This window comes from Oncorhynchus mykiss, chromosome 14 (assembly GCF_057628025.1).
Source record: "Oncorhynchus mykiss isolate SJ-2025 chromosome 14, ASM5762802v1, whole genome shotgun sequence".
Classification (NCBI taxonomy): Eukaryota; Metazoa; Chordata; class Actinopteri; order Salmoniformes; family Salmonidae; genus Oncorhynchus; species Oncorhynchus mykiss.
In genome coordinates, this window is record NC_143035.1 from 3,703,041 (window position 1) to 3,716,524 (window position 13,484).

General features: G+C 41.7%; 1 protein-coding gene across 1 annotated transcript; it reads left to right on the top strand.

Annotated features, from left to right (window-relative positions):
- Positions 1-1,179: 1,179 nt before the first annotated feature.
- LOC110488558 (stress-70 protein, mitochondrial) lies at positions 1,180-12,964 on the top strand. Its single transcript, XM_021560806.3, has 17 exons — positions 1,180-1,778; positions 2,880-2,938; positions 3,042-3,129; positions 3,260-3,441; positions 3,563-3,687; positions 3,810-3,883; positions 6,661-6,767; positions 6,885-7,047; positions 7,156-7,248; positions 10,157-10,366; positions 10,454-10,681; positions 10,785-10,889; positions 10,986-11,103; positions 11,211-11,305; positions 11,444-11,536; positions 11,703-11,843; positions 12,027-12,964. Exons 1-17 carry the CDS (start codon positions 1,698-1,700, stop codon positions 12,117-12,119), a joined length of 2,055 nt encoding a protein of 684 aa, XP_021416481.2. The 5' UTR covers positions 1,180-1,697; the 3' UTR covers positions 12,120-12,964.
- The last annotated feature ends 520 nt before the right edge of the window (positions 12,965-13,484 follow it).

Genomic DNA, 13,484 nt, shown 5'->3' on the forward strand with positions numbered 1-13,484 from the left:
TGCCTCTTGGTCCTAGGCTTTGGGATAGTTAAAATGCCAGAGGACCTGAGGGACCTACTGGGTACATAACTTAAAAGCATGTCTGACATGTATTGGGGTGCACAATCGTGGATTGATTTAAAAACCAATAGAAGAATCTTAAAATGTATTTTAACTCACAGGCAGCCAGTGCGGAGACCTTGGTCAGTACCCATGCTGCAGCATTCTGTATATTTTGCTGTTGACCAATGTCTTTCTTGGGTAAACCAGACAGGGGAGCATTACAGTAATCAAGCCTGCTTGTAATAAAAGCATGGATGCGTCCCTCTGCATCAGCCTCAGAGAGAAATGGTCGCACAGTGGCAATGTTCCTCAGGTGGTAAAAAGCTAATTTGGTCACATTCCTAATGTGTGATTCAAAATTGAATTCAGTCTAAAATAACACCTAGGTTTTTTTTACCAGGTGTTTTATCTTTATTGCTTGTGAATTAAAATATGTGGCCAGATTCTCTCTCTGTGCTTTGGCTCCAACAATAAGTACCTCAGTCTTGTCTTGATTTAGCTGCTGGAAGTTATGATCCATCAAAGTAATTCAATCACTAATACAGTCTAATAATTTATCCATGGAGCTAAAAATCCTTTGGTGACACAGACATGAAAAGTTGTGTATGAGCTGCATAGCAGTCATAATCAATGCTGTGCTTTCTGATAATGCTGCCAAAGGATAACAATGTACTGAAACTGGCAGGGAGCAGGTCTCGAACCCTCAACTTTCCAGCCCACTATCAACTGTGGCACAAAAGCATGCTCAAGTGGCAGTCGATATCCGTGCTTATAAAACCAGGGTCGTTACAATATATAAACTGAACAGTACCGGACCCAAAACCGTGTTGCCACCACATTAGAGAGGGGGTAAAAACTATTAATTAATTGCAGCAAGCTGCCAAATTGATGAGCTGCAATGACATACAGATGACATGAGTGAGAGGCAAAGTCCAATAGAATCAAACCGAGTAGCAATATTGCCGATGAGCAAAATGGTCGACTGATCCCTTTATTTGGTAATTTAATGTATTTAAAAATATATATACAAAATAAATTAAATATATAGATAATTTGTCCACATTTAGCTAGATGTTTCATCAGGCCAGACACTGGCATCAAAAACAGTACAGTGCCGGCATCGCTGATGAAACTCACGTGAGAATTTTCACCGCTTTTTCAAAATGACCTTCAAAAGCCCAGTGGTGTGTGATGTCCCGGTCTGGGCATGATTTTTTTTTAGCATAATTTATTGTGTAAAATAATTATACTGCACCCTAAACATAAACTACATGTGTTTGTAAGTATAAAGTGTGTAATTATGTAATATAATACTTGGATAACGTTGTAATTTATTTTTGAAGGATGTCATTTTACCCAGGCAATCTTTAAGTTTCTAAAATGGGTCCGTTTCTCAATGCATGGAGCAACTCATGTGTCAGTTAATTCGAGAAAATCGGAAGTTCAACTGCATTGTTGGAGAGTAGCCGTGCTGTAATACCGGTTCTGACAGGCTAAATATATTCCTAGATTTGTCGTGGAAATTACATCTCTCCAACGAAATAAGATATCTATACCTGGGTCCTCGCTAAAATCGACAAAAGCTCAACAGTTTGGATTTGATCATTGCGGCCTCCATTTTAAAGCCAACTAGCTTGCTACCAGAATTGTCAAAAATGTTAAGTGTTGCAAGAACAGCTTCAAGGTCTCTCCCCTCTCCGAACTGCTCAAGAAGCGTGTCTTCCTTGATAAAGAAGGTAAGTCAGTTAAAATTGTCCCCCAAAAATATCCAATATGTTAGGTTAATTAAATGTTTCCAAGAGGTGTAACAAGAAATGAAGGATAACTGATGGCTAAGCGTTAGCTCGCTTGCTAACTAAAAACGTTAAATAAATGTCGCAGTTGGCTACCACACTAGCTAGCTACTAACGTAAGTTAACTAGCGTCTGCTAGTGGATAAAACTAATAACTAGCTAGTTAACAATTGTCAAGTCATGGTAGGTTAGTAACTGTTAAATAATTATCTAGCTTGCTAACTATGTGGGAACAGCCTGGGCTTGAGCCTGGTCAGGTAGACGAACTAGCCAGCTAACGTTAGCTATGACGCAACTAGTAGTAATGTTAGCTAACAAGTTCACTTTTAGGTTAGCCAGGATGTTTTATCATGTGTCCTTCGTCTGAACTAAACATACTAAGTCATGTTCATTGACGATCACAGTGGGGATAAGTTAACTAACGTTAGTTGGCTAGCTTCCCACGTATAGTCTGATTGAATTTGAAAACTGCAGCAGAGGCTAGTCCTCTCAGGCAAGCTAATGCCATCTAGCTAACGTTACCTAACATGGATGTTTGTATAACCACCTCGTGTTATTTCAATGTGTTTTAGCTAAATCCTCAACCAGTGAGTTGGTTTAAACTGACTTAAGCGGGGTGTCAAGACCTTTAGCTGGTTATAGACACGGTTCGTTTTATTGCGCAAGATAATGTTAGCATTAGCAAGCTGCTGAAGTTTACCGGTCTTGTTGTGAATGGGGGTGTCATTGTTTTATGTGAAGAGAACATCTGTGACCTTCATTGTGGTGTTCCTGTCCACCCACCCTAGTACACCGCAGTCATATGGCATAATGTTCAAATATCATAACCAAACATAATGTTACACACGCTTATCTATGTAACTATTTCACTCATGGACACCTTTGCATTTCTTTATACCAAATGTGGATTACTGTGCGTCATGTCTATGCCCTGTGTGAATTGAAACTAGATTGTTTGAGTTTCTTCTCATATTGGTTGAAGTTAAACAGATTTCACTAATAAGTAGTCATGGTAGCTAATCAATGTTTTTTTTTTTTTGCCAGGCTTGCTGGAATGGATTCCAACAAGATGCTTTCAGAGCGATGTCCAGACGTGACTATGCGTAAGTATTGTTAGTTATTTAATGTTACTATACAATATTTATTCCTTTAACATCCATGAGCAGCTCTTTGTATTTTTACTTACTGTTTGACATTGTTTTACAGATCGGAGGCGATCAAAGGATCCGTGATTGGAATTGACCTGGGAACTACAAACTCCTGTGTGGCAGTCATGGAGGGCAAACAAGCAAAGGTCGGTTGAAGTTTTACCAGTCATTTTATGTTTGTGTGACCTGTGTAATGAAAAGACCGTAGATCCCTTTGAAATCCTCCTCTTATAGTTCCTTTTCTAGATTGTTACTGATTAGTTTGTTGTGTGACAGGTACTGGAGAATGCAGAGGGAGCAAGGACAACTCCTTCAGTGGTGGCCTTCACAGCTGATGGGGAGAGACTGGTGGGCATGCCAGCTAAAAGACAGGCAGTCACCAACCCTAACAACACCCTCTATGCCACCAAGCGTCTCATCGGTCGCCGTTACGATGACGCAGAGGTTCAGAAGGACCTGTGAGTGTGTTTTGTTAAATTAGGTCTCAGACCATACTAGCCATTGTAACGCATCATTAGTTGAGAAATATTTTGTAGTTGGAGATGAATGTATGACATGGTTATTGTTGTGGCTTTACAGGAAGAACGTGCCCTACAAAATTGTCCGTGCTTCCAATGGTGATGCCTGGGTGGAGGCCCACGAAAAGCTATACTCCCCCAGCCAAGTCGGTGCCTTTGTGCTGATGAAGATGAAGGAGACAGCAGGTAAACTACCAATCAATCTTTATTGCCCCCAGGGGGAAAACTAGCATTCCAATTCTGTTCCCAACTACGCCTGCCTGTGTTCTAAAAAAACCTTGCTCATTGTAAAATTGTCTTGGTTTTAGAGAACTACATGGGTCACAGTGTGAAGAATGCCGTTGTCACCGTGCCAGCCTACTTCAATGACTCCCAGAGACAGGTAAGTTCTTTGTCTGCTAAATCATTTGACTGGAACATACGGGTGGCCAAAAGCTATTCCTTTGCCATTGACTCACAGAATGGTGATCTAGCAAGCCTCTCAACTGATCAGTACATATAATGGCTGCCGTTTTACGGGCTCCTAACTTATTGTGTTTTTTTGCATTATTTATAACTTATTTTGTACATAATGTTTCTGCCACTGTCTCTTGTGACCAAAACGGCCCATTCTCAGCAACCATCACTCCTGTGTTTCAATGGCACGCTGTGTTAGCTAATCCAAGTTTATCATTTTAGAAGGCTAATAGTACCCGCAAAACACTCGTCTCAAAGTTAAACAGTGAAGATGCTACTTCGGGATGCTGCCTTCTAGGCAGAGTTCCTCTGTCCAGTGTCTGTTCTTTTGCCCATCTTAATCTTTTCTTTTTATTGGCCAGTCTGAGATGAGACTTCTTTTTTTTTTTTTTTTTGCAACTCTGCCTAGAAGGCCAGCATCCCAGAGTTGCCTCTTCATTTTTGACGTTGAGACTGGTGTTTTGTGGGTACTATTTAATGAAGCTGCCAGTTGAGGACTTGAGGCATCTGTTTCTCAAGCTAAACACACTAATGTACTTGTCCTCTTGCTCAGTTGTGCACCGGGGCCTCTCACTCCTCTTTCTATTCTGGTTAGAGCCAGTTTGCGCTGTTCTGTGAAGGTAGTAGTACACAGCGTTGTATGAGATCTTCAGTTTCTTGGAGATTTCTCTCACAGAATAGCCATAATTTCTCAGAACAAGAATAGACTAAAGAGTTTCAGAGTTTTTTTTTAAGCCTGTAATCGAGCCCAGAATTGCTGACGCTCCTGATACTCAACTAGTCTAAAGAAGGCCGGTTTTATTGCTTCTGTAATCAGTACAGCAGTTTTCAGCAAATATAATTACAAAATGTTTTTCTAATGATCAATAAGCCTTTTTAAAATGATAAGCGAACACAACATGCCACTGGAACACAGGAGTGATGGTTGCTGATAATGGGCCTATGTAGATATATTAAAAAAATATATATATATATCTGCCATTTCCAGCTACAATAGTCATTTACAACATTAACAATGTCTACATGGTATTTCTGATCAATTTGATATTTTAATGGACAAAAAAAATTGTTTTCTTTCAACAACAAGAACATTGCTAAGTGACCAATCTTTTGAACGGTAGTGTAGGTCGGGGTGCCTTGTACGGATCCGACAGCAAGTGTGTAATCCGCCTCTATCAGTCCTATTAGCCAACGTGCAATCAGTGGAGAGAACTGGGTGAGCTCCGATCAAGACTAACCTAGCAACGGGGCATTAACTGTATCTTATGTTTCACCGAGTCGTGGCTGAACCAGGAAATGGAAATTTTCCGTGCATCGGCAAGATGGAACAGCTGCCTCCGGTAAGACGGGATGGCGGTCTGTCTGTTTGTAAATAATAGCTGAAATCTAATATTAAGGAAGTCTCTAGGTTTTGCTCGCCTGAGGCAGAGTATCTCATGATAAACTGTAGACCACACTATTTACCAGGAGTTTATCTATTTTTCATAGCTGTCTATTTACCACCACAAACCGATGCTGGCAATAAGATTTCACTCAACGAGTTGCATAAGGCAATAAGCAAACAAGAAAATGCTCATCCAGAGGCGGCGTTCCTAATGGCCAGATACTTTAATGCAGGCAAACTTAAATCTGTTTTACCTCATTTCTATCAGCGTGTTAAATGTGCAACCAGAGGGACAAAAACTAGACCATCTTTACTCCACACACAGAGACGCGTACAAAGCTCGCCCTCCATTTGGCAAATCTGACCATAATTCAGTCCTCCTGTGTAACCGAAGTGAAATGGCTAGCTAGTTAGCGCGCGCTAACTAGAGGGACGGAAGCTATACTGTTACACTGGCAATACTAAAGTGCATGTAAGAACGTCCAATAGTCAAAGGTTAATGAAATACAAATGCTATAGAGGGAATTAGTCCTATAATTCCTATAATAACCTCAACCTAAAACTTCTTACCTGGGAATATTGAAGACTCATGTTAAAAGGAACCACCAGCTTTCATATGTTCTCATGTTCTGAGCAAGGAACTGAAACGTTAGCTTTCTTACATGGCACATATTGCACTTTTACTTTCTTCTCCATCCTCCTCGTATTACTCAATCCTATCTGGTTTGCACTTAGTCCCACTATCATTTGTTTTTCAACAGGGCAATGACCTAAACACACCTCCAGGTAGCCTAGTGGTTAGGGTGTTGGGCCAGTAACCGAAAGGTTGCTAGATCGAATCCCAGAGCTGACAAGTCTGTCACTCTGCCCCTGAACAAGGCAGTTAATCCACTGTTCCTAGGCTGTCATTGTAAATAAGAATTTGTTCTTAACTGACTTGCTTAGTTAAAGGATAAATAAAATAAATAGTTTTGATGTCTTCACTATTACTCTACAATGTAGAAAATAGTAAAAAATAAATAAACCCTTGAGTGAGTAGGCGTGTCCAAACTGTACATATTACCTCGACTAACCTGTGCCCCAGCACATTGACTCTGTGCTGGTACCCCCGTTCCCCCTGTATATAGGCTCGCTATTTTATTGTTGCTCTTTTTAATTATTTGTTTTTATATTTATTTTAGTAAATACTTAACACTTAACTGCTTTGTTGGTTAAGGGCTTGTAAGCATTTCACTAAGCTCACCTGTTGTATTTGGCGCATGTGACAAATAACATTTTAGATGTGTATGTGTGTAATGAGTAGCTAATTTTGTTTACAGGCCACAAAGGATGCTGGTCAGATTGCTGGGCTGAATGTGCTGCGAGTCATCAATGAGCCCACTGCTGCTGCTCTGGCCTATGGTTTGGACAAGACTCAGGACAGAATGTAACTACAACAACCCTACAAACTGCTGTTAACTTATGAGACCATGACCCTAACTTTTTTTTGATCCATGCCTAAAGGTGTTTCGGCTCGTATTTCATACCTGTCCCTGATTTGTAGCATCGCAGTCTATGACCTGGGAGGTGGCACCTTTGACATCTCTGTCCTGGAGATCCAGAAGGGTGTGTTTGAGGTGAAGTCCACCAACGGAGACACTTTTTTGGGTGGAGAGGACTTTGACCAGCACCTACTAACCCACATTGTGAAGGAGTTCAAGCGAGAGGTGAGAAGGGGGGAAATATCCTGGATACACACCGTTCTATGACCAAGCGCATCTGCCATATTCACGTGAGCCAACCATTTTGATCAAACCTTTGATTTTTCTTTCCAGTCTGGAGTTGATCTGACCAAAGACAGCATGGCTCTGCAGCGAGTGAGGGAGGCAGCTGAGAAAGCCAAATGTGAACTGTCATCATCCCTGCAGGTGAGTTTCATCATCCCACAACAGACATTTCTCTCATTACCTATTTGGTAGGCTAATGATTAGTCTAAACAAGACCATTGTCAACAGAAGTAACTTGTTTGTAATTTATACAGTCCCTGGACTCTGTCTTTATTTGAAAATCTGTAATCTCATAGCAGTAGTCGGCTGTACAGGCCAGCCCTATGCCTGAGCTAGCTACACTGCTGAGTGAGGAAGTCTTCTGGCCCAGGCCACATTAGAGCAACTGTTTTAGTGGATGATGAGCTGTAGCAGAGCTGCTGTACCTGCACACTGGGGCAGCCCTACTCAAAGGGCTAACAAACATGCAATGCAGAGCTCTAGGGCGTGGCAATATTCAAATGTGGTTTTGCGTGATATAAATGTCTGTATCGTAAGAATCAAGTTTGTCATGTTTTATGCTCTTTCTGCTGTGGCTGCACGTTCCCATTTTAAAGGCTCTGCAGTGGCCATACAGCATTTACTGTGATGCGGCCTCTGCAGAAGTCAACATTCATACTTCTTGCACCAGGGAGCTGTCCATAAACACTCAATAAATTGGTCTGCACAGCACTACTCGTAGTGATTTCAAGGCTAATCTCTATAGCCACCCAGCTAATTAGTTTAGGCTATTGTTTGTGTATTGTACAATATGTAGAGGTACAAATCTGAGTATAATGCTTGTATAGATATCAACCCCTATGGAAGGCTTATATTTAGCCTAGGTATAATTTCACAAACCCTCAATTCATGAGATTATTGCTGACTGTTTGAAATGCAGAATATTTTACCTTTGATTGTACAACAGCTTATTTAGATAACTTTTTTTTTTTTAAAGTTGTGAATTGACCATAAAATTGCCAACAAAAAATCTGATTTTTAGGCCACATCGCCCAGCCCTACGGGAGCTCGAGTAAACCTTAACACCAAATTAAAATGTTGTCTATATGGAGATTGTAAAGTATGTAAGACTGATATACATTGAGCTCCAAGTATTGAGACAGTGACACATTTGTTGTTTTGGCTCTCTACTCCAGCACTTTGGATTTGAAATTATACAATTGCTGTGATGTTAAGTGCAGACTGTCTTGTGTCTCGACCAAAAGCCACCTCCAACATCGTTTTAGAGAATTTGACTGTATGGCCTACCGGCCTCCCAACTGCAGCCCATAACCTCCACATCTGGCTTCTTCACCTGTGGGATCGTCTGAGACCAACCACCCGGACAGCTGAGGAAACTGGGTTTGCACAATCGAAACATTTCTGCTCAAACAGTCTCAGGGAAGCTTCTCTGCATGCTTGTCATCCTCACCGGTGTCTTAACTTGACTGCAATTCAGCGCCGTAACTCACTTCAGTGTGCAAATGCTCACTTTCAATGGCACGCCGGAGAAGTAGGCTCTTCACGGATGAATCCCAGTTTCAACTGTACCAGGCAGATAGTGTTGTGGGCGAGCGGTTTGCTGATGTCAATGTTGTGAACACTGTCTCATGGTGGGGTTATGGTATGGGCAGGCTTAAGCTACGGAAAACGAACACTTGCATTTTCTGGATGCTGAATGTCCCAGTTCTTCAATGGCCTGCTTACCCAGACATGTCACCCGTTGAGTATGTTTGAGATGCTCTGGATTGATGTGTACGACAGCGTGTTCCAGTTCCCGCCACTATCGACAAAGTCTATGCGAAGGAGATGTTGCGCTGCATGAGGCAAATGGTGGTCACACCAGATACTGACTGGTTTTCTGATCCATGCCGCCCCTACCTTTTTTTTGTTTTAAGGTATGTGATCAACAGCTGCATATCTTTATTCCCTGTCATGTGAAATCCATAGATTAGGGCCACATGAGTTTATTTCAGTTGACTGATTTCCTTATGAACTAACTCGGTCTTTGAACTAACTCGGTCTTTGAAATTTGCATTTTTTTATTTATATTTTTGTTTAGAAACATGGCATTTATTTAACATTTCTATTGGGCACAATCTGAAATGTGAAAACTGATCAGAGTTGTAACTGTTGGTTTGAGTTGGGGCTATTGTGGTTGTGTACATTTTAAAACACTAATGGGGATGTGGAGTTCAAAGGGCTGTTGCCCAGTTTATTTCAGTTGAATTGTTGAGGATGTAAGGATGGGCTGGTTAACAAAGATGCAAAGGAAACAAATGTACATGAATCTCAACGATAATATTAGTGAAGTAACTTAAGTGATTAAACATGAGTAAAGGAAATGCATAAAGCAACTGGCAAAATCAAACAAATGCCCTCAATTAAATGAGTGTATGAATTAAGAACAATCTTACTTAAACTCATCCCAAAAAATACACACAGGGTTACAAGAGAAAGGGTGTCTTGTAACAAAACACTTGCAAACGGTAAGGTCTGCCACACTGGTTAGTGACAGGTGTGGTTATTTAAAGGTGATGAAGGTGCTGGAGTCCCGCCTCTGGAGTGGGATTGGACAGGGGGTGGTCGTTGCTGAGGGGACTGTCTGTCAGGGTAGGGACAATTTGACTACAGAAACAACCAAAACAAGCTGTAAATGCATCCAACAAATTTGTAGTCATTGTGTGCTATGAATGTGACCAAACCCTTAATGATTTACAATTTTAATACACAAGTGAATTTGTCCCAATACTTTTAGTCTCTTAACCCCCCCATTTTAGGAGACCATGTACGAAAAGTGTGGTAATTGCTAAACTGTTTACCGGAAATGGATGAAAATACCCTCATTAAAGCTGATAGTCTGCACGTTAACCTCAGTCATTGTATCATTTCAAATCCAAGGTTCTGGAGTACAGAGCCAAAACAACACAAAATTAATTCACTGTCCCAATAGTTCTGGAGCTCACTGTAGGTTACCCCCTTTTCAGTGAAGATGGAAAAAAACACTCATAGATCCTTGGTTCTCCCACAGACTGACATCAACCTGCCCTACCTGACCATGGATGCCTCTGGCCCCAAGCACTTGAACATGAAGATGACCCGCTCCCAGTTTGAGGGCATCGTGTCTGACCTAATCCGCAGGACAGTGGCCCCCTGCCAGAAGGCCATGCAGGATGCAGAGGTCTCCAAGGGGGACATCGGCGAGGTGCTTCTGGTCGGTGGTATGTCTCGTATGCCCAAGGTGAGCAGATCTCTCCCTGGTTCTATCCCACCTCTTCATCATGCTCTGCCCCCGTCTGACCACCCATCCTGTTGTCTTCTCTCCCAGGTCCAGCAGACAGTCCAGGACCTGTTTGGCCGTGCCCCCAGCAAGTCAGTCAACCCAGACGAGGCTGTGGCCATTGGAGCTGCCATCCAGGGAGGTGTGCTGGCTGGAGATGTTACTGATGTGCTCCTTCTGGACGTCACGCCCCTGTCTCTTGGTATTGAGACCCTTGGAGGGGTGTTCACCAAACTTATCAACAGGAACACAACTATTCCTACCAAGAAGGGCCAGGTGAGGGACAAATATCAGATTTTGTTCTGTCTGAAGCAGTCTGGTGAAACCTATATTAATTGTATGTACTTCATCAGTGGTACTGATTGTTCCTTGTGCTTAGGTGTTCTCTACAGCAGCTGATGGCCAGACCCAGGTGGAGATCAAAGTATGCCAGGGAGAAAGAGAGATGGCAGCAGATAACAAGATCCTGGGACAGTTCACTCTGGTAATTGTCCTAGCCGATTCATACTTACACTTTAAGTCTAGTATCTTTTAAGTCTCTGAAGGATACTAATGTCTTACTGGTGTTTCTCTCATGCAGGTTGGAATACCACCTGCCCCACGTGGAGTACCTCAGATCGAGGTCTGCTTCGACATTGACGCCAACGGAATCGTGCACGTGTCTGCCAAAGACAAAGGCACAGGCCGTGAACAGCAGAGTAAGATCATCTAACAACCTGCCCTTGAAATACATGTTAACTTATAGTAGGTCTTCAATAGTATGAATTTACTTCGTCTAACACTGCCTTTTCCCTCACTTCTCCAGTTGTTATCCAGTCCTCTGGTGGCCTCAGCAAGGATGACATTGAGAACATGGTTAAGAATGCAGAGAAGTATGCCGAGGAGGACAGGAGGCGAAAGGTAGGGTTGACAATTTTCTTATCAAGCATCCGTTAAACTTTTATCAACTGCAGGCTACTCCCAGCTGGAGTTGTGTGTTTTGATAACCGTGTGACTGAATGCTGACAGTTGTCCTTGAATCTGTTTGTTTTTGCCCAGGACCGTGTTGAGGCTGTTAACCAGGCCGAGGGCATCGTCCATGACACTGAGTCCAAGATGGAAGAGTTCAAGGATCAGCTCCCTGCTGATGAGGCATGTCGGACATGTTATTATATTAATACATTGGTTTTAAAGGGCTTTTCAAAAAAGCCCAGACCCTGAACAACAAAATTGACAAGAACAGATATGCATCTGAAACATCCCAAATATCAGGAAATTCCATAGTCCCAGTATTTGACTTTCTTCCCCCATCTTTCAGTGCAACAAACTGAAGGAAGAGATTACCAAAGTGAGAGACTTGCTGTCACGGAAGGACGAAGAGACTGGCGAGAATATCAAACAGGCTGCCACCACCCTCCAGCAGGCATCACTCAAACTCTTTGAAATGGCTTACAAGAAGGTAATTGTCTCAACACCCCAATATTGTCAAATCTTTTTTCCTTAACTTGCGGTTCTAACAGAGTTGGAATAAGGCTGGATTGTTTGCTTAGCTTGTCAAATTAGAGCCCAACAATTTTTTTTACAATGGGTAAATTGAAATATTACTTATTTATTAACTGAGTATTTGTCAATTTCTTGCTAGATGGCAGCAGAGAGGGAAGGCAGCAGTGGCAACAGCACTGGATCATCATCGTCTGAAGGTGGAGCTGGAGAGAAGAAGGAAGGCCAGCAGTAAAACCTTTGCGATTGTCATGGAGACAATGGGAACATGGACTGATGGGCTTGGGAGCGTATACATGTTCTGAACGGCGGCTATTGCCTTCAAGTCATTCTCACATACTGTGTTTTTGCAGTAAAATATACAGTATAATAATGTATGTTCTTCCACCCCTTTAATTTAATTGTCAAAAACAATATATCCTGTCCATTTTAAAAACATTTATTTGCATCTGTGTTTATAGCAATTATTTGTTTGTCGTACCGTGACGCCATTTGGGTTTCATTTGTACATGTAGCTCTGCTTCTGTCCGGTCAACTGACGACTCCAGTGGAAATGCAATAGAAGAAGCTTGGATATTCTCTAGCTTCATCCTGTTTATCAAGTGTATCTGCTCTATGAAAACAGAGTATATATGTACAGTGATACGAGTAAAGCCACATAGGTGTGGTTAAAGATGTATCATTTTATTTCTGTTCTTAGACATTTGAATCCTTAAATGCTGGTATTCCTTTCAGTACAGAGGAGCCCCGAGTTGGCTCATTCTTGACATTATCATGGGTCTGTACTGGGAGAGAATACTTTGCATACAAATAGAAACATCAACGTATGATACATCGGTAATGTGGACTATACCAATGAGTGTAATTGGATGAGGAGGCACATTAGTAACACATCTCACTTTAAAAATGTAAGTCATTGCCCTGGAGATTTTGTTTTGCCAGAGGCAGCATTTCGCACAGGACAGCTATCAGACAAAGTTGACAGCAGTGGAAGAGGGGAAAAATACGTCTGGTATGTGGTGGGTTTGTGAGCCAGGAGGTTGTACCGGTGCTCATTTTTCTAATAAAATAATAAATTAACGGTGTTGTTGGTCTCCTTTTTAAATTAGGAATTTGTTCCTTTGGCAATCGGTGACGAGAAGTCTACCGTGTCCGGAAGTGACTCAAACATCCTTTTAAAGCTTTGTTTTACGACTTAGTTACAGCTTGACTTCAGGATTGTATTTGGATTTGCTCTCCTTAAATATGTAATTGTTTTTGCTTCAGGGCATAACCACAAGTATAATAACGGGAGACTGAAAACGGTTGGACATCTTGGATGCAATGTAATCACCAAGGGCCCAGCGGTTCCGGTCTAGAAGCACAGTTGTGACTGCTACAGTTGTTTCAGTGCTGCAGATTAATTGACACCCAGCCTGGAAAGAGCATTTCCATACATGGCCAGATTGGAAAATATATATATACTGTAATAAGACTGTTTAATCATCACCTTTTGTGCACAAAACATCCATTGAATTGTTCAAATATTTGTTGCTTAGGCCAAATGTATTTTTCATTCACGGCCGAAGATATTAACATTTTATATTCATCCATTGTCTGC

Coding starts and splice junctions, on each gene's coding strand:
- LOC110488558 (XM_021560806.3), top strand. CDS start 1,698: ATGTTAAGTGTTGCAAGAACAGCTTCAAGGTCTCTCCCCTCTCCGAAC. Junction 2,939..3,041: donor ATGTCCAGACGTGACTATGC/GTAAGTATTGTT, acceptor ATTGTTTTACAG/ATCGGAGGCGATCAAAGGAT. Junction 6,768..6,884: donor GACAAGACTCAGGACAGAAT/GTAACTACAACA, acceptor CCTGATTTGTAG/CATCGCAGTCTATGACCTGG.